This window comes from Perkinsus marinus (assembly GCF_000006405.1).
Source record: "Perkinsus marinus ATCC 50983 genomic scaffold scf_1104296960390, whole genome shotgun sequence".
In the NCBI taxonomy this organism is placed as follows: Eukaryota; Perkinsozoa; order Perkinsida; family Perkinsidae; genus Perkinsus; species Perkinsus marinus.
The window spans coordinates 72,482-91,037 of NW_003206170.1; the positions used below are offsets into that span (position 1 = coordinate 72,482).

The 18,556-nt window shown below is 46.4% G+C and overlaps 4 protein-coding genes across 4 annotated transcripts; 3 read left to right on the plus strand and 1 right to left on the minus strand.

Moving 5' to 3' along the window:
• Window positions 1-73: 73 nt before the first annotated feature.
• On the plus strand, window positions 74-418 carry Pmar_PMAR013371 (hypothetical protein; the record flags this gene model as incomplete). The annotated part of the gene is made up of 3 exons (XM_002772809.1): window positions 74-188; window positions 235-321; window positions 375-418. The coding sequence occupies 3 exons, from the start codon at window positions 74-76 to the stop codon at window positions 416-418; spliced, it is 246 nt and encodes an 81-aa protein (XP_002772855.1).
• A 433-nt stretch (window positions 419-851) lies between these two features.
• Pmar_PMAR013372 (conserved hypothetical protein) lies at window positions 852-2,842 on the plus strand. The gene is made up of 9 exons (XM_002772810.1): window positions 852-1,086; window positions 1,131-1,254; window positions 1,299-1,369; window positions 1,562-1,621; window positions 1,679-1,779; window positions 1,940-2,013; window positions 2,062-2,133; window positions 2,183-2,338; window positions 2,387-2,842. The coding sequence occupies exons 1-9, from the start codon at window positions 859-861 to the stop codon at window positions 2,428-2,430; spliced, it is 930 nt and encodes a 309-aa protein (XP_002772856.1). The 5' UTR covers window positions 852-858; the 3' UTR covers window positions 2,431-2,842.
• A 1,336-nt stretch (window positions 2,843-4,178) lies between these two features.
• On the minus strand, window positions 4,179-5,054 carry Pmar_PMAR013373 (eukaryotic translation initiation factor 5A-3, putative). Its single transcript, XM_002772811.1, has 2 exons — window positions 4,908-5,054; window positions 4,179-4,857 (listed from the first exon to the last, which is right to left on the minus strand). The coding sequence occupies exons 1-2, from the start codon at window positions 5,014-5,016 to the stop codon at window positions 4,481-4,483; spliced, it is 486 nt and encodes a 161-aa protein (XP_002772857.1). The 5' UTR covers window positions 5,017-5,054; the 3' UTR covers window positions 4,179-4,480.
• A 10,431-nt stretch (window positions 5,055-15,485) lies between these two features.
• Window positions 15,486-17,781, plus strand: Pmar_PMAR013374 (hypothetical protein; the record flags this gene model as incomplete). The annotated part of the gene is made up of 6 exons (XM_002772812.1): window positions 15,486-16,000; window positions 16,165-16,238; window positions 16,469-16,553; window positions 16,927-17,169; window positions 17,227-17,333; window positions 17,636-17,781. The coding sequence occupies 6 exons, from the start codon at window positions 15,486-15,488 to the stop codon at window positions 17,779-17,781; spliced, it is 1,170 nt and encodes a 389-aa protein (XP_002772858.1).
• Window positions 17,782-18,556: the final 775 nt, after the last annotated feature.

The following is an 18,556-nucleotide window of genomic DNA, read 5'->3' on the forward strand; positions in this document are numbered from 1 at the left end:
ATAAAGGAACACCACTTCATCAAAGTATGTGGAAAGTTTACCCTCAAAGGGTAACTGCCTTCTTAGACGTCCAATGCTGGTCAACGCGCCGAGGTATCGTCCCACTGGGCGACCTCATTCCCGTCCGGAGAGACGGAATAAATCATCGAAGGCTCCTGTCACAACGGCAGTGAAGGCAGCAGCTGTTGGTGCGCTGATGAATACTCCGTATGTTCTGAGTTGAGTTGTGTGTAGATTCCACCACTGAGGACGACTCTGGAGTGAAGAAAGAGAAGCGCCGTGATAGACGCCGTAGAAATTACAGAGGGAGGATAGAGCAAGGTAGAGGTCATTGTGATGTATGTGTAGTTGGGTTCAAATTTGTTGTTGGTTAGGTACAAAAAAGGTCGTTCCTGAAGCCCCGCTAGTCGGTGCGTAGACGTTTTTATTGAGTTTCTCGTTCGGTGTAGATCAAGAGTATCTAATAGTTATTTTTCACTTTGTCCGAGATTGATTTAATGGTGCTTATGTGTGCAGCTGGGTAGTAGTAGTAGTAGGTGCCAGTTGGTCGCTATGGTTCTGGTGGCAATTTCGAATCAATTGTCGCAGTCGAAGACGTGTGTTGTAGAAGAATGATTCTCATGAAGCAACTTCCATTGAGGAGATTTGCGACGCTTGCTGTTGTGTTACTGTAACTTTGTTGATGATGTAGCGCTCGCCTGAGTGATCGATTATGGTTTCATGTCAACGAGCACAACTTGAGGCTAGTTCTCGTTAGGTTAACTTTTAGCTGTGGGGATCTTTTGGTTGAGTGGGGAAGATTTAGGTTAGGTCCGGTAGTGGTCTCGGCTAAGGATTGATCATAATTATTACTAAGTTATGGCAGTAACAGCTCCTATCAAGAAGGCCGCTGAGGCGCCGGTGACTCCTGTGAAGAAAACAACCGCTCCAGTTGAAGTACAGTCGACGGGAGCTACTGAGAAGAAGGAAGAGGTTTCCCCACTTGTGGAGAAGACGACTGACATCCCCACCACACAGGAGGAGACTACAGTGAACCCCTCGAAGAGGTATAGGCGTGTTCAGAGGAATAGGGATGAGAAGGATCCAGTAAGTGTCGATGGTGTGGTATGAATATTAATGATTTATTTCAGGTGGCTCTCGCTCATGAGGTTCGCATTACTGTTTCGGGTGGTGTTGGATTGTTCGTTAAGGAAGGCGTTCGTAAGCTATTGGATGTCACTGAGGGAGTCCCTGAGATTAAAGTCATGGCCAGAGGTGATTCTATTCGAGGTTGGTTAGTGGGGCCAACTTGTGTTCAGGTCCGGCCATTGCTAAAGCTGTGATCGTCTCTGAGATGATTAATCGTATGATTTCTGAGTTGGAGCAGGAGGTAGGCCGTTGTTCAATTCTACGTCATGATAATTTGAATGCGACTTTTGAGTAGAAGTGTGGGAAAATTCAATTAGGATTTCCTTTTTCTTGTGGACGCATGTATATTTCATGCGCTACACCGTCAACCTGATAATGAATTTCCCTGCACTTTATCGATTCTGTCCCTATCGTTGGAATTACTCCCATTCAGGTTGAGCTTGGTTCCTCAGATGTCAGTGACGAATACGTGAGTGTTGACGAGGAGCATGAGGTGAGCTTAGTCATAGTGGTCTAACGAATGTTTTACAGCACATCTGTGCCGCTTCAGACGATTGTTGCGACTCGTATTGTGCCTTTCCTGGTCATTACTATTCGCCATCCTAAAGGATTGATTGACAAGAGTACTGTAAGCAGACGCCCTAGGAGCACGTAAGTGAGGGTGGCCATGTTTCGTCGCATGTCATTGAGTGTGAATCATAGTGTATTGTTCGGTAGTGCGACTATGGAGCAAGCTGAAATCTCACCTGTATAATATCCACGCGATTGTTCACATTCGATCCGATATTCAAGTAAGTAATTTCTCTTTCAGTCGCGTCCCAATCGCCACTAAAGCTGATATTGCGGCGATTCGAGAGAAACAACAGCAGCAACAACCACAGGAAGGTGAATTCAATATGTTTGGTGATGATGAAATATGAGCAGCTCGCTTAGGTACTGAGATTACCTCTAAGAAGAGGACTAGGAGAAACCGTAAGGCGCGTCGTGGAACGCCTAATGCTGATGGTAGAGGACTTTGGTAGTCATTTTTAAATGAATTTATCAATCTCTTCAGTTGCTGAGGGAACCACTAAAAGCGAAGTGAAGGCAGAAGCTCCGAAGTCTGATGTGAAAAAGGGAGTGTCCAAGGTTGATGATGAGGTTCCAGTTGAAAAAGTAGTCGAGAAGAAAGAGAAAGTGACGAAGACTGCCCCTGTGGTGGTTGAAAAAGGTATGACAGCTTAGTGATGGAATTAATGGTCAGTTTGTTTTTGTGTAGAAGCATCGGCGTTTGACGGCGCAGTGAAGCCTCGTTCGAAGTAGTGATAGTATTGAAATAACCGTGGCCGTTGCGGTAGTTTTTCCATAGCAAATACCATTGATGATGGCAGTTGATGTGATTTAGATAGGATAGTGAGGGGCGGCGCCGCGGCTAGGTTGGTTGGAGTACCCATCAGCCCGGTTCGAATCTCTGTAGGGTCTCATATCACCCGCATTTTTCTTACGTCTGTGAAGTCGTATGTTGTTACTCTTATCATAGTGATGAATACTGGTTTATTGACGTTGGCCTGTTGCAAGGTGATCTCGTTCTTGTTGTTTGTATCATCAGCATGGACGTTTTTATTGCATCTACCATAATAGTCGTCAATTTCAGCAAGTCGTCGTTAACTCCGGTTAGACATCCTTTATTCCAAGCACTCGTTTTTCTTTTTGTCCTCGTAAGAGTTTCAAGCTAGAAATTATCATATCGAGTTGAGTCAGTCAATAATTCTCCAACAGTGCTCAATGGTTGAATTGATATGCAACCTATTTAGATGGATGCGTTGGGAAGTAGTTGTAGGGCGAAATTGTGTAGATGGGTTGTTTGGTTTTTATACATTTCTCGTTGAAGTCGTGTAGTGTCATAATGGAGGGAAAGAGGTAAGCAAATATGTACTGGGTGGCTTGCAGTGAGTCAGTCCCTTCCTTTATCGATAGGGGATGGCGCTTGTGGGGTTATTAATCAGCAGTTTGTGTACTCCTCGTCGTCTGGTTTAAAGTGGTGGTTGTGGGTGGATGGGATTGTTAGTCATTTGGCTAATTAAGAAATGAATACAACGAGATTAGGTTATCGACAGGGTATTGCAAAACATATACTTCGAGTTGTAGTAGAGGTATGATATAGGGTAGATGTCGTATTGACGTCGAGAGGACGTTGTCGATGAAACTTCCCCAGTGAAACCTATTTCGCGTATCTACCATCACGCGGCAAGTTAACACGTCCAATGTTCATGTAGTTGAACTAAATCAATTCCCAGATAAAATCAGTCGGCTTCTTTTTACCTCCAGAGGATCACTCAAGCCCGAGGTAGAAACTTACCCTACCTGCCAAATCCATTCATTGCAGTGCCTGAATTCACTGTGTATACAATCACTGTGAATATCAACCTTTGTATGACTACTTGCTTCACAACCACAGGTTTATTAGATTTCCCTTGAAAGAATGCTTACGTTTCTCAGTTCTTCAATTTGACTATTATAATGAACATATACATTGTGAAACACTATTCACATTCACCGTTCAATAGCGACCAGCTTCACGCCCATAGCTACTTTCATCATATCGTCAACTTCGTGTGAAGCATGGTCGAGAACTCCAGCGTAAAAACAACATTTACCGTGCTCTTAAATGTGCTCATAATACATACTGATTTTGCACCTACTGCGACAATAAGAGAAAAATACAAGTCGATACCTCCTGACTGCTGATAATACCTACTGACTCCAATTGAATGAGTCTTCCCTAATAGGGAATCCCTATGTACTATATAATATTACTAGTGCGTTCGTACTAACGAGCGAAGACGTGAGCTATGACTCCTCCTTATTAGAAGTTACACCCGATAGAATTCTACTTGACTGTCACAGAAGGGGGTGAATTTGATACCGACCGATACAACGATCTTGCACTTCTCATTGTTCTACCCTAGAAAGACCACAACTTCCACAAAATCACGTAGGCGGGTACTCGAATGATAACCCTTAGAATCTTCGACTCCCAACAAATTTACAAATCAACTTCACCTTAAACTTGCGCTGAATCTTGCGGTTATAAAGGTTATGACAGATTTACCCCATACGTACTCCTTTCCAACAGTGCAGCAACAATTACGGACCAACACTGAACTATGCAATAGTGATAGCAGTATCACATCACAGGACAACAAGTCGCCACTTACGATGATGATACTACAGCAACACTTGAGCAAATGACAGTGGGTGAGTAGCATAAAAGTAGCAACAAAGTTGAGATAGAGGCTTACAGATCAGCATAGGTAAGCACTACGAGATACCACCACTAGGAGTACATTTTCAACCATTACACATTCACCATTTACTCAATAGTCTTGGCCGACACGATCTTCTCTTGATCGCATGCCTTAATAACGGTGACAATGACAGTTTTACCCTCGTTGAAGTCGTTCTGGACCTGCTGGCCGACCTCATCTAGACCGTTTTCGGTCTTGGGAAGATCCAGATCATCCTTAGTAGTGCCATCACCAGTGAGGAGGGACACAGCACCGGACTCCTCAATGTTCAACAGCTGATACTCAGCACGGACCACGTTGGGAACTTCCATATTGTGGGAAGTAGGACAGATATCTTCATATTTCCTTCCAGTGAAGATGTCAAGTCCAGTGATGTTGGCTTTAGCATGGCCATGCTTACCGGTCTTGGAGGTAGAGATGTCCACAATCTTGCAAGGCTTACCTAATACAAAATAGATAATAAAACACGATAGAGAATGATCATGGACGCACCCTTGAGCATAACAAAGCCGCCCTTACGAAGGGTACCGGCCTGTTGGGGAGCGGTAGCAGAGGCACCAGCATCGGCCTGCTCAAAAGTTGGCTCGTCTTCAGAGGACATGTTTAAGTGACAAGAACACGGAGTAAACAGCACACTCTGCCAGTAATGATGTCTCCAATCTTTGTGACGATATAGCGCAATGTTATCCGCCTTGCCGACTTTTCGCCTAAGAATCGATCGCGCTAACTACAAAAGCGCGCGTCTGGAAATCCTCCGCACGCGGACTAGAACGTGGGTAAATGAACCCCAACTTGCGGGCCTTGAGATGTTCTCTTCCTTACACTACAGCTGATGGGCATTTCTCTCGTGGTTTGTTTGACTTCCTAATTCGAAGATGTTTGATTTCTACAACGTCGTAGTAGCTTTGAAAACTCCTGAGCTCGCTAGGAAAGCAAATGTGCGTTGGACGCTGAAGACTCAGTTCTTGTTCACTTCTAAGTAACTCCCATCATCACATACAAAGGCCCGCTTCCATATGAGTGCGGCCCCACTAGGCGCGGTTTGAGGTCTTGGAAAAAACTGCCCGTCATAGAACCCTTGACAATAGTAGAGGAAGCGACTTGATCGTTGATTTGATCATCAGCTCATCATGTAGAACACCTTCACTTGTGCATACGAAGGTCTGCGGTGCCCTCTTGGTAGCTACGTGTGATGCCGTAAGCTCACCTGATCTGAGTACCGCTACAAGCACAAGTTTTCTGTTCTAATTCGAACCAATCAGCCGTGTACTTGGGCGGCCGGTCCGATGATGTCATGAACGAATTCGAGTGGGAAGTCATGATACATGTCTTGTCGTTCCTGTAAGATGAGAATATAAATTACGTCTGTTATGTTGATGTTGATAATGTGAACGCAACCGTCATGAAAATCAATACTCCTTGTCGTGACAGTCCGGAGTTGAGCAGACTCAGGTTTCAACACACAGGCTTCCAAGCGTTGAACTATTATCATCCTATAGAAAAATAGTAACGACCTTGGAATTTCGAGAGACATAATCGTCACACAACTAGTGTTAAGATTATGCGGGTAAAGAAGTAATGCTACCTTGTAAACATGTAAATTTATCTCACGATGCATACGCCAATCTAGTGATTAGCAATAGCCACAAATCAACGCGGATGATTTATATTTTTCCTGTCCTATTGGGTGTTCTGTCAATACTTTAATTGTGTGAAATCGTGAATAGAGTTGGCTCACGTGGGGGAGTTTGAAACTCGACTAAACTTCGCTCAGGTTTGACGACATAGTGTAGAAGTGTGGGAACTTGTAGTTTTCCTCGTAAAGTTTTCTATCGCCATTAAAACGCGTTGATAGATTACCAATGATAGTGTTAGTGACGTGTCTATCACGTGTATCTTATCCTATGGTACTGTTTACTGAAAAGTCCACCAAACAGGAAACTGTATTACATCAATGAGGTGGAAAGCTGAGGTGAGAGTACTCGATTAGAGTCATCAGAATGCGACAGAGCAGAGATAATGAATCTATAGGTTATGAGAAGTTGTCAACTTCATCGCGTCGATGTTTTTGGAAATCGTCATTCGAACTTCTTGAATCAAGCTATCTCAAAACACACTTAGTGCTAAGACTATCCATTGCCCTATTCAACCGTCGTTTCAAGGTGTTTCCATACCGTCATTAAGAGCGAGTCATTCGAGGAAAACTCGCGTCTTTTTTAGGGGACTATCGAGAAGATCGTTTTTGATAGCCTTTCAGGTCCGACGAAGAGACCTTATCATCGCGTGACGCTGTTGGCAAGATCCTTGTGTTGGGTGGGAGATCACACCGAGATGAGTGGATCTGCCTCGATCTTCTGGAACAGAAATTGCATGCGGGAGAGCGAGGAGTCCTTGCCAAGGACTGGAGACCGAGACATCAACCCTCTTCGTGAGTATCTTTTAGGGATGTCGAAAACGACGAGAAGGTTTATGGGATTTCTGGTAGAAGACGACTATTCACAGAGTGCTCATGGTTTAGGTGCTACTCTTTCGGCAGGGTCTGATTCACGGTTTGATGACGACTTATGAAGGTCTGCAACAATCATATGAACGACGGAGTTCGAGTCATAAAGCGTTACAGGAAAGGGTAAGTGGGGAAGATCACCAGTTGAACTGCGTCATGTGGGGTTGTGCCGTTCCCCATACCTCTCTGAGGTTGACTGCAAATCATCGGTTGCGACTTAGTCCGCCTTCGTGGCAACTAGCGAAAATCGGAAACTTACCTTGAGGTTGCAGTATAACCATTGCTTATTCGCCATCGTTTGCAATAATCCTAGCTTGGAAATTCCCTGCGAAATTCTCTGAGCGAAATGATGTTAAAGTCACGACTAAATCGTATTGTGACAATGTGATAATCAGTGATGTTTCATCACCGACGATTCGTCAACCACATTGTAGTTAATAGCGATCTAGTCGAAAGTTCTCCCTTGCGTTTATGATTCATGGCAGCATTGAATTGTATTATACTAACGCCGCTATGAGTTGTATGGGTTTTTGAACACTATCTTCCCTCTAAAGCCTATGCAACTGGACTAGACTATCGGGGGGGGGGGGGATGCAACCCTTTACGGTGACCCTTTGCTGTCCTTTACGGGCCCCTGCTCTGCCGATGTCTATGAGGGAACTAAGCTCAGTCACTATTCTATAGTGACTATCATGCCATGCGCATGGTTAGGGTCAGTCGATGGAAAAAGCCGTTCTCGGATGCAACCACTTGGACTATGTCCTCGGTGACTGTGGAGTACCGCCAATCAGTGTCCAGAGGGGAGCTGGCTCAGCTCAACCCGGAGTTGCGCTCGAGCACCTGGAACGAGATCAAGTGGCTGGGGATCTGGCTCAGGGCAACCCGGAGTTGAAGCCGAACATCTGAACGAAGATCAAGTGGCTGGGCATCTGAATCACCGACAACTGGGAAGTTCATGCAACAATCGCTATGCGTGCAGGGGCACTTGCAACGATCTTGCGAACATGTGACAGTGATGAAACAGGGCTTGAGGCCCAGTGTGACTGTCGCAGTCTGGAAGACTCACGTACTACCCAGGATGTCGTACGGCTTAGAGATGTGGGGCGCGTTCGCTGCAGGAAAATGGTTAACGGACACTCTTGACAGAGTGGACGCCTCTATGGCGAGAATGATCTTCGGCTGTATCGGGACAACCCCGACAGAGCTTATGTGGAAAATACTGCCGATAACTGATAGACGGAGAAGGATGAGGAGGCTCAATTCGAGACCGATTAGTGACAGCCGTGGGAAATGCCTGTCGATTCACTCGACTCGAGTGGACTTTGTCTACTTCATTCGGTGTGGCAGGTACCTATAGTGTAGGACTGCTACACTGTATGATGCTCATCAAACTGTAAACATCACTATAATATATGGTGTGTAGAGTCGCTGCGACTCTCCTCATGTGAAAGATAGGTATGTTAATGGTTCTCGCGTTGGTAAAAGTGAGCTAATTTGAAATTGGACAGTCTGATTCCTCTAGTATCCGAGTCCGAATCTGGGCAGAAATTCCTACCGAAAATGACCTTCGTCGTAGGAAGCTATACTGGAACTTTTTCTCGTCTTTAGGAGTTCCCAACCGTGCACTGGAACGGTATTCGTATTACGAGTCGTAATTTACGACTACACGGCAGCCAAGCGCAATAAAACCGATAACGAAGTCCTAAACCACTTTTACGATGTGGGTGAGCCTTTATCGACTCGAGGTGTGAAGTCGATGGTCCCCTTTAGTGAGACTACTACAGGAGTTTGGAATTTTCATTGTGGCTGTTACAGATATGTTGTATCTCTGGTGTAGATGGACTTCCGCTATCGAGGTCGTGCACAATCGTCCTGCCGAAGCTCAACGCAAATGGACGAAGTGAGGCCATCGCTGTTCCAGTAGTCATGAAATTGTGTGTTCGTCTGAGAAGATTCAATCCGTCATCTTTAGAATTCGAGTTCTTGAAAGCTAATGGTTCCCATTCAGGTTTTCCGCGAATTAAATTACTCTACGGCTGTGGAGCACAACAAAACCAGATCATGGAGTCTTGAGGCACTTCGACTATGCAATTGAGCAGTGTTCAACTTCAGCATCAAGTGTGGTGCTGGGTGAGTTCAAGCTGTTATAAGAGAAGTCACGTAAGGGAGTCTTTCCGGGACGGAGTCTTTCTAACATCGTGATAGGAAGAAATCTTTTCAAAGCGTTTGCAACGAATATTATGGGAGTATCACTCTCTCTTTGCTATACCCTGGCTTGTTATCTCCCACTTCTAGGAGCAATTCCGCCCGAGTATGGTACATCGTGATTATTTCTAGCGGTATATACTGTCGCGTTCTTGATCCTTGATGCCTCTGAGTGGGAGGCTCCGTCCGTCCCCCAATGTTGTGAGATCACGAGTTGAGGCGTTGAAGTACCTCTGTCATTCTCAGACTGATGAGCGGTCAGCTTAATTTCGACATTTTTGCGGGCGATGTCCGAGAATGATTCTCGAAGATTCGAGAGTACGCTCCGCTTGAAACTTGAGATAATGTGAGGGGAAGGTCTAACGAAGTAGTTCAATGATACAATATCATTGATACTTGCACGATTCGTATCAACATCAATCTCCTTAGGCTTTTCAATAAGCCAATCCTCTCTTTCCCACCAGGCACAAGGTCCTTTTGTTGACAAGGAAAAGGTATTCATGTCTACAATCACAACGCAAAATGCTCGCAAAATTCATGACCGATCGTGGAACGATCAGTTCTGGCTTCACGAGCTTCCGCAAAAAAATCCTTCGCTTCCGAAATCAAAGTACCGCAGCCTGTGGTACTTTGATTTCCCTTTCTCTCCCCAGTTCTGTGATGTCTCATCAAGATGGTCGCGCTGCCATCAGAGTCCATATTCCGCTTTCGCTCAAACGTTGCCGTTGTTGCTCCCTTTGCGGCAGATCTAGCCGGTCTATGATGCCTTCACTTCTCCGCGAGCGTCCCCGGAGGGTCCCTACTCTCAACTATTGCTAGCGCCTTGCTCAAACGTAACTCTGCTGTCAGTAAGCTGCTTCGTCATAAGGAGGTCTTGTATAGGATTGATACTGATGAGTGATACGCTCAGATGTAGCATGTAACTCGTTAATTAACAGTTTGAATTGAATTTAATTGGATCTATCTCGGCGTTCTCCCACACATAGTGATGCCAGCTCCTAGAATACTACCGTACACTAGATACGGAATCTTCCACGCTATGGTAGGCAACAAATCCCTGTGTTTGAGCTCCTTGCGGATTGTGCAGAATGTAGCCAAGGACACCCACTACGGGATTGGGGAACGGTGCATGATCACTGATCGTCGGCAAAACAGGCTCTGATAATTCTCGAGTCGACACGACTCCTTGGTGCTTTTCTCTTATTCTCCTATCATTCCTTCATTTTCCACAAGAAATGGACAACTTCCCCAGGACAAGTGACGTTCTGGACAGGATTGTTGAAACTGGAAACCGAAATTTCCATCATGAAAATCAATCTGAGAGATGGAATTATTCCATTGGAATATCCGAGATTTTGTGAGACGGCGGAAATGTGGAAGAATATAGAAAATGGGGTGTTTCGACGATGTAGCACTGCTACAGTAGCAGTCTTGAAGCGATCCCAATGATCCCAAAGCGATTACACTCAGATTGCATAGTCTCAAAATACGGGGGCGCTATCGCTGTATCAAGGAAGAGAATACAGCGGGTTGATTGGTATGGCGTTTGTCAGTTGTATGAAAACTTGGCACGTGCTAATCCTATGTTGAGCGCGTTCGTTTCGTCTTCAGTGTATCCTAGTGTCGCTCCCTGTCGGACGCTCCCGCCGATGCGATCATGAATCGCATTATGGGGTAGCCTACCGGACTTCTACATATACCCTGAGTCCATGTCCCGGACTCACTTTTCTTGTTTTAGATTCGTTTATCATGGTCGAAGTTCGTTTTGAACGGTATTTCACCCCGTGAATGACATTCACGGGGTGAAATACCCCAATATTTATAACATTGTTATAAATATTGGCAATATTGATAGTATGATACTATTAGTATCAATTGGATACCAGCATAGAGCTCATACAGTATGGGTCATACGGGTCGGATCCCAATTATGCAACCCAATTCAACTCGCCAAGACTCGCCCAATTATTCAACTCCATAGTTTAGATTGAAACATGGGGTGGCAAAGCCTTCAACAGAGATTTTCAGCTAGCTTTGATAGTTCTCAAGAGAACGATATCACTTTTGAAGATGTGAGGTGAGCACTGACACCAGGAAGGAAAAACTAGAGTTTATGTGGAGGTTCGGAAGGCAACCTTCCGAAGGTTTGAGGCGAAAGTATTTGACAATGGTACCTGTGCGACTGAAGAAATTCTTATCATTGTATCAGCTAATATCAACTTCGTGTTACCGCAATCTTGGAAGCGCTCGGATGTGAGATTTATTCCCAAAGGTCGGAATGCAGGCCAGTCGAATGGTTTTCGACTGGTCTCTTTCACTCTGGTATTATGTGGGCTCACAGAAACCTATATACTGAATAAGCTATGTGCAGTGTGTGTGTAGACTGTTCCCACAGACTTGTTATGCTTCAGCATGGTACAATTCAGAAATACTCAGACGAAGAGAAGAAGAAAGGGGAAAAAGAGAAGAGGAAGAGAAGAGGAAGAGAAGAGGAAGAGAAGAAAGAAAAAAAGCTACGACGTACATCAAAGGAAATAAGTATAAAAATAATACAGCCTCCTCACTTCAACCTTCCTTCATTTCAGACCGCTCAGAACAACGAATCTTTTTTTCATTTTTGAAGGTTTTCATTTCTTTCCATGGCAATCAATCCCGCGTCAACCGTCGCGGAATCGTCGTCGGATACTGGACAACCGAAACAGAGAAGAGACCTCACTGCGGAGTGGGGAAAGAAGGATATCAAGGACATCAAACATCTGACCGATGAGCAGACTACCGAAGAGGTATTGAAATCGTGCCGTTACATGGCGGCCAATCCAGAGACAGTCAAGAAAAGCGGACTCTCGAGCCTTCCATACAACGTCCAGCTATGTGCAGTACAGGGTGAATTACTACTGTCAGAGTCGAAGTATGGGCATCTCTAAAAGCAGAGCACTACAAACCGGATTGGTAAGATTGAGGATATAGGGCGAGGCTGCCCAATGGGCAGTGCCCACGGGGAGCCATCGCTTTAGACTTCTCCATTGTTTTTGGCGAGATCGCCCACGTGAGACCATTAGGTTAAGCACTGGTAATTTCACAGGGTGATGGACTGTCTTATCAGAAACTGCATCGAACTCACACGCGAGGTTTCGGGTCAGCTTGGTCTACATCATGTAGACCTAGGGGATGTAGACTACATGTCTCAGTCGAACAGACGGCTATCCCGGTGATTCATGAGGTGATTCCTGGTGGCCATGGAGGTAATATATGAACTGAAATCGCACTAATAGTGTAACACTATGCATTATGCATAATGCATGTCTACCTGAGAAGGCAAGCACAATGCTGATCGGGGATCTCCTGACACATCCGAGAAAGCCTTTCCAGACGGAGGGCGACAATAAATCATCACGGTGCGTGATTCATGGACCATAGTCCGATTCGATCTCGTTTGGTCCGCAGCAACGCTGATCTGATCAAGAAAAAACGCGAATAGAGGTCTCCATGGCAAGGGTTGTATACGGCTGTATGGGACGAATTCCCAATGAGCTGATGAGTAAGGTTCTATACAACATGGTAGAAGACGGACTGCTCACAGGCTGAACGGGGCTCTCCTGAACACGTAGAAAAAGAAAGTTTTTTAGTTATTATAACGGATAAGTATAGATGGACCATGGTCGTTCCTATTAGTAGAAGATGGCAGGAAAGTGATTGAGGAACTTGATGCCTTACAGTAAGGCCCTTACTTTAGAGATCAAGAAATAACGCATCGTATTTCACACCGGTGCCACGTGGTGTGGCAATAGCTTGCAATAACAAGCGATAACTTGAAAAGGTTGGGATGCCTGATAGGGAGAATGAATAATATGTCATGAGGCCCAACAGCGGACCCGACATAGTGTGACGCGGAAGACGACACTCCGATTCATCGTGCCCGTAGATGTCCCAATAACACTTAGCCTTCGTGGATCAATCCACGAGGCATCCTTGTTCAAATGAGGGTCCTCACTTACAAATTGTTATGCCTACACAACCTGCTGCAGTAATTAGTCACATTCCATGAAAAATTGTACTGGAGAACTACACGAAGGTTGTTCATCACTGTAGACGATAGTAACACAAAGTTGCCAAAAATGGCCACTTTCTTGTGTGGAACCGCACGAGAGAGAGGCCAGCGCTGATCTTGAAAAAATCTGATAAAGGAAATCTCAGCTACGACAGAGTCTAAGAAAAGAAAGACCCCAACATGTACAAACCTCCTCGAGACTCTGACCAACCCGAACCACACAGAGCTAGTGAGGGAAACTCCACTAGAGTTTCTCCACTCACCTTACCCAGGTTAAGTGTCACTCAGCAAAACCTGTATTATAGGCCACTGGTTTCTGAAAGAAACGTACGGTCGAGCTTCCAGAAAGCAGCCAAGGGCTGGAGTTGATCCCGGTACGAGATGGCCACTGGCCATTGGCCAGGGAAAAACAGCACCTCCTCTTAGAGGATTCCTCTAAACAAAACTGCTGGAAACAGCCTACAGGTTCTTCGATCCGCGCGAGGAACGCCAACACCTCATCCCCGCCCAGAGGTAAGAGGCCATCAACGGAAAACTGGCATCCGTTTCTTGGACAACTGTAGTCCGTAAACGGAGAGCCAAAATAGGTACCTGGGGGGTGGCCCGTGTCACCTAGAGAAATCTCCACAGTGAGGGAAATCTCTACACTCAGGGAAATCTCCACACCAGGAAAATTCCCACACCCAGGAAAATCCCCACACCAGGGAAAATTTCCACACCCAGGCACGAAAACGGTGGTGGAAAGAAGGCCAGGAATCGTGGCAGTAACCATCGCGGATTAGTAACGAGAGATTGCGAATCGCGCAGATCGTTGGCGAAAATGGCTGACATCGAGCTCAGCAACCTGGAGGAAATCGTCGGTCCTACCCTTGACAGGGTCAGGGTGCTGAACGCCCCAACGAGGAGAGGGCCCGTAATCTTGATCGCGGATGGCGCGGAGAGCAGCAGGGTCTGCAGTGTCATAAGCCACCTTCCAAAGGCACCAGGACGAGATGGACTTTAGGACGGGCGCGCCCGCAAACCTTCGGCTAGAAAAGGAGGAGCTATCCAGGTACCTCAGGGGAAAGAATGGACTCAATTGACTTCCGCCAAGAGCGGAAGTCAGGAGAAGGGCCAACACCTTCGGCTCATAAGTGAGGCATCATCATCAAGGAATCAAAGCCGGAGCTCGGAGAGACCTTGATGAGTCGTAGGGTCTTCATAGAGCTATTGGTCCATATGGTATCCAAGCTGGCAACCACACCCTTGTCACAAGGGCCTTGTGCCACCGTTGCCGAACTCTAGTAAACTCGGATCTCTGGAACGCATTGTATTTTCCGATGAACTTATCATCAACAGAGGCAAAAATTGGTGGTGTGCTTGGACTCGTTACCCTGGAGACGATGGAAGTCTCTACAAACAAGCTTCGTAGGAAGGGTGATACAGCACCAGGGCCAGACTCAGTAGCCTAGTCTCTTGGCTTCAAGTTGAAGCTTTCAACCCACTTCGTGAAGGTCTCATACTGCTGTGTAGGAACATGGTGCATCCACTATACCTTTCGGCGAGAAAAATTGAAATAGTCTTTGTCGACAAGGGGAAAACGGACGCCTAAGGCCTCTTGGCCATTGAATCCATCTCGCTCTCCCCTTGTGTGGGGAAGTGCATAAAACGGATGTCCACAGATCTAACTGAACAAAACTCATTCTCCCCTGTACCTCAATAGCTCAATGTGCAAAGACCTCAATAACGCGCAGACCCCTATACTCAACGCATTGACAAAGATCAAGGAACAGTGTGTCAGGGTTCTGGGGGAGAACATCTCCCCCACGGGTATATTACTCAACACTAGGTCGGCACGCTCCAACCTAGCTCTCACGAGGAAGTGCTGCCCTCTGCTCCAGCGACCGAAACTCCGACTTACAAGACAGTAGTTTGGACTCCAGCAACGTTGAGCTAAGCAAGGATAAACGTGAATAGAGGCCTCCATGGCAAGGATCATATACGGGTGTATTGGATGAACTCCGAATTGGCTGATGTGCAATGTTCCATGTGAAGTCGTCCAAATGGTCACTCAACCTCATCTTGTGAATATTTTACGCAACTATGGTCCATCGACTAAGGCTTCGGAGCAAGAGAAGGAGAGGGCATCTAGAGGACAATCAACACATTGCAGTTGCAGTTCTTCAAGACTGCCTTGAGGCTCTCACACAATTTCCCGATCTCAGACACCCTAGCCTTAATGTTTTAATGTCCAGGATTAGATGGTATCGTTTACTCTGATATTCGAAGATGTGGACAAGGCCTGAGACTGGGCTTGGAGAGAATATTTCGCCATATGGTGTGGCTTGGCTACTTTCCAGAACATGGCAAAAATCTTGCCATGACTTTCATCTGGAAAGGCAAGGGCGACTTGAGCCAAGGAGACAGCTATCGTCCTATTGGCATGTCCTCCCGTCTTACAAAATATTTGGAAATGCTGATGGTTGCCCTCATCAGCCGATTTGAGAAGGCCCTCCCTCCTAATTGTGACGTGGCACGTCGGTTGGCCTTCTCTTATGGGTATGCTGAAGGGAAGGATACGAGCATGGCTGTCCAAAAGGCATCTGAAATTATGAAGCAGATGGATGATGAGGGTAAGACTGTTATTGCCTTGAGTCTGGATATGCGTGGGGCCTTCAATAACGCCCGTCATGATGTTATCTGTACTACAGTAGAAGATATGTGCGGATCTCCGGTTTCCTACAACTTGGTTTCCAGTTATCTACAGCGACGAAGATGCTTTTACAAGGGTAAGATGAGGCTCTCCATGTCCTTTAAAAGGACTCTTTTTGTGGAACCCCACAAGGAGGGGTAGTCTCACCTTGTGTATACCGTATATTCCACACAACCCTGATGGGTATTATTGAAAACTGTTCCACTAATGAGGTCAAATTAATACCTGTGGTCTATGCTGATGATACTCTGGTGATACTGGCTGGTGAAGATGTTCAACCTGTGGTTGATGCTGTGGGCAGGCTCCTGGACAGTCTGGCTCAACATCTTCCTGCCCTTGGTCTTAACATTAGTGAGGAGAAGAGTGTTCTCTTGGGTGATAAAACCTTCGTTAACGGTATGATCGTATCCGGGGTATAAAAGTTAGGCCGGCGATTGGCTACCGGGGTATGAGCTTAACCCTTGGTGGCTCTTGGTTGCCTCACTTCGAGGAGGCAGTGGCTCGAGCTAGAAGAGAGATTGAGATGTGCCGACGTCTTGTAGAGAAAGAGGGTTGCTCAACACTCAGTCCTAGAGGACGGGAGGTGATCAGGATTCCTGATTCAGGAACCACATTACGGGGGTCCTGGCCTATGGCTTGGCGTGCTGGGATGACTGCTTGCGAATCAAGATTCTTGATTCAAGAATACTCGTGAGAGGATCTCTGCGGTCGATCTCCGATTGGAGAAGGTGTTGCTGGGCGTTCCAGGAACGGCCAATCCTGGCTTATGTATGTGCCCTCTTGAGTGATAGAAGGGCTACTATTTATGAGAGGCTGTGCGTTCGTTTTGCGTCTCTATGGCTCAGAGGTTGCTCCCAAATCCAAAATGGTGGGAGGCTGTGGTAAGTCGACCATATCCTGTGGAGGGTACTGTGGATTACACTGTCACTGATTCCTCTCCTCTTCCGAGGGAATGGCTCTATATTGGTAGTGGCGGAGAGGTCACTGGTACGATGACGGACGGCTTCATTGGGGGAAAGGTGATCTTTCCAGAAGTTGAGGTGGTCATCTATACTGATGGTAGCCGAACACCGGCCACCGATGATAATGATGGTGATACCACTCGAATCGGAGCAGGCTATTATTCGGACTCTGATATAATAGGGTATGGTCGGGTGAGGTTACCACACTCTGCCAAAATTGCGCAGGCTGAAGCCTTAGCAATATTGGAGGCTATGAAGAAGGCAATCGAGACTGGTGGTTACTCCGCCATACTGATTGCGTCGGACTCACAGGCTGTCTTGAAATCCCTCCTTTCGAGGAGGAGGTCACGACTATCCTCTGTCATTGTTGACCTTGCACGTGGCGCCAACATTGACTTTAGGTTTATTTGGGTCCGCGGGCACGCGGGTCTGACTGGTAACTCGATTGCTGACGGTATGGCCCGTAGTGGCTCCATTGTTGGCACTCCCAGGACTGTCCCAATACCTGGTAGTCACTTACAGGAGCTGGTGTCTCAATCAATACGAAGGAAGTTTCCCATGTATACCCACTGGCAGGAGATTAGGAGCAAGACGATTCGGAGCTTCATTACGAGCAACCATCACTTGGTTATTTTGAAGCGTTCTCTGAGGTTTCGGATGCGCCGTCATGCCCTAAGAGCCATATGTGGCTTATTAAGGACGGGTCGATACGGGGCAAGGAGTAACAGTTTTGTTAACCCTAACTGTGCTAGGTGTGGTGGGGTGTCAAATGACACGGTCCATCGCCTGATGTTCTGTGTGGTTCATCAGGAATGCCGTCTGAGGGTTCTTGGAATGGTGCCGAGAAGGATTCTATCACCCTCCTTCTTCCTAACGCGAGTGAGTCGTATCAACAGTTTTGGAAGGTTGGTCAGAAGGATGGGTATCTAGCTAGTTACCTTTTACTAATGCCGTAATACGCCTCTATTGGCGTCATGGCTTATTTCCGTTCACACACACGACTGCACTGCAGTTACCGCAGCATCGTGAGGTGAGATCTAATAGATCTTTTGGTAGAGGCCCGTACTACGGGCCCCGTAGTATCGACAACGTGTCGCAGTTCCAGTTGCTATGACTAAATTTCTAGGAGCGGGGGAATCTAAGAAGTATCTGCAGCAGATAATCTGCTCAGTTTATATGGGAGACGCTTGGCTGAGTGGTTGAGGGGACAGTTGCCGGTAGTTCGTTGGGTTATACGGCAGAGAATCTGCCCGCGAGGGTACAAATGTCTCAGGTTCCGATTATGTGAAGTACTTCTGGAGCATTTGAAATGCCGCTAGGGAGTGAAGACTATTACCTCCGGGTCCTACAAGTAGTACTTCAAGTATTATACTTGTCAAGTTAACTGACTCAGGTACGATATGCCATCATTCTCCCAAGCGACATATCATGTCGCGTCTCGTTTGATCCATCCGACCGTTCCACAGCGTGGTGAGCTCTCGAGTGACTCGAGTTGAGGGTTGGAGGAAGTTTGTCGTCCTCAGACTGATGAGCAGTCCGCTCAATTCGACAGGTTTTCTGGCGAGTACCCGAGAACGGAGCCGATGGAACATTCCTTCTCATCGTTTTCCTTGACTTCCGAACCAAAAGAGTTGATTACGAATTGATTACGAGTGTTCTCCCCAAAGATTGGTACCCTAGTGAAGAAGGAGTAGTTTGGACCCCATCGTGAGGCATGTATCATAAGCAGTG

Bases quoted from the DNA above. Each gene is read 5' to 3' on its own strand.
- Pmar_PMAR013372 (XM_002772810.1), top strand. From the start codon at position 859: ATGGCAGTAACAGCTCCTATCAAGAAGGCCGCTGAGGCGCCGGTGACT. The intron at 1,622-1,678 runs GTGAGCTTAGTC...GTGCCGCTTCAG, and splicing joins GTGTTGACGAGGAGCATGAG to ACGATTGTTGCGACTCGTAT. The intron at 1,780-1,939 runs GTAAGTGAGGGT...TTTCTCTTTCAG, and splicing joins AGCAGACGCCCTAGGAGCAC to TCGCGTCCCAATCGCCACTA.
- Pmar_PMAR013373 (XM_002772811.1), bottom strand. From the start codon at position 5,016: ATGTCCTCTGAAGACGAGCCAACTTTTGAGCAGGCCGATGCTGGTGCC. The intron at 4,858-4,907 runs GTGCGTCCATGA...ATTTTGTATTAG, and splicing joins CGGCTTTGTTATGCTCAAGG to GTAAGCCTTGCAAGATTGTG.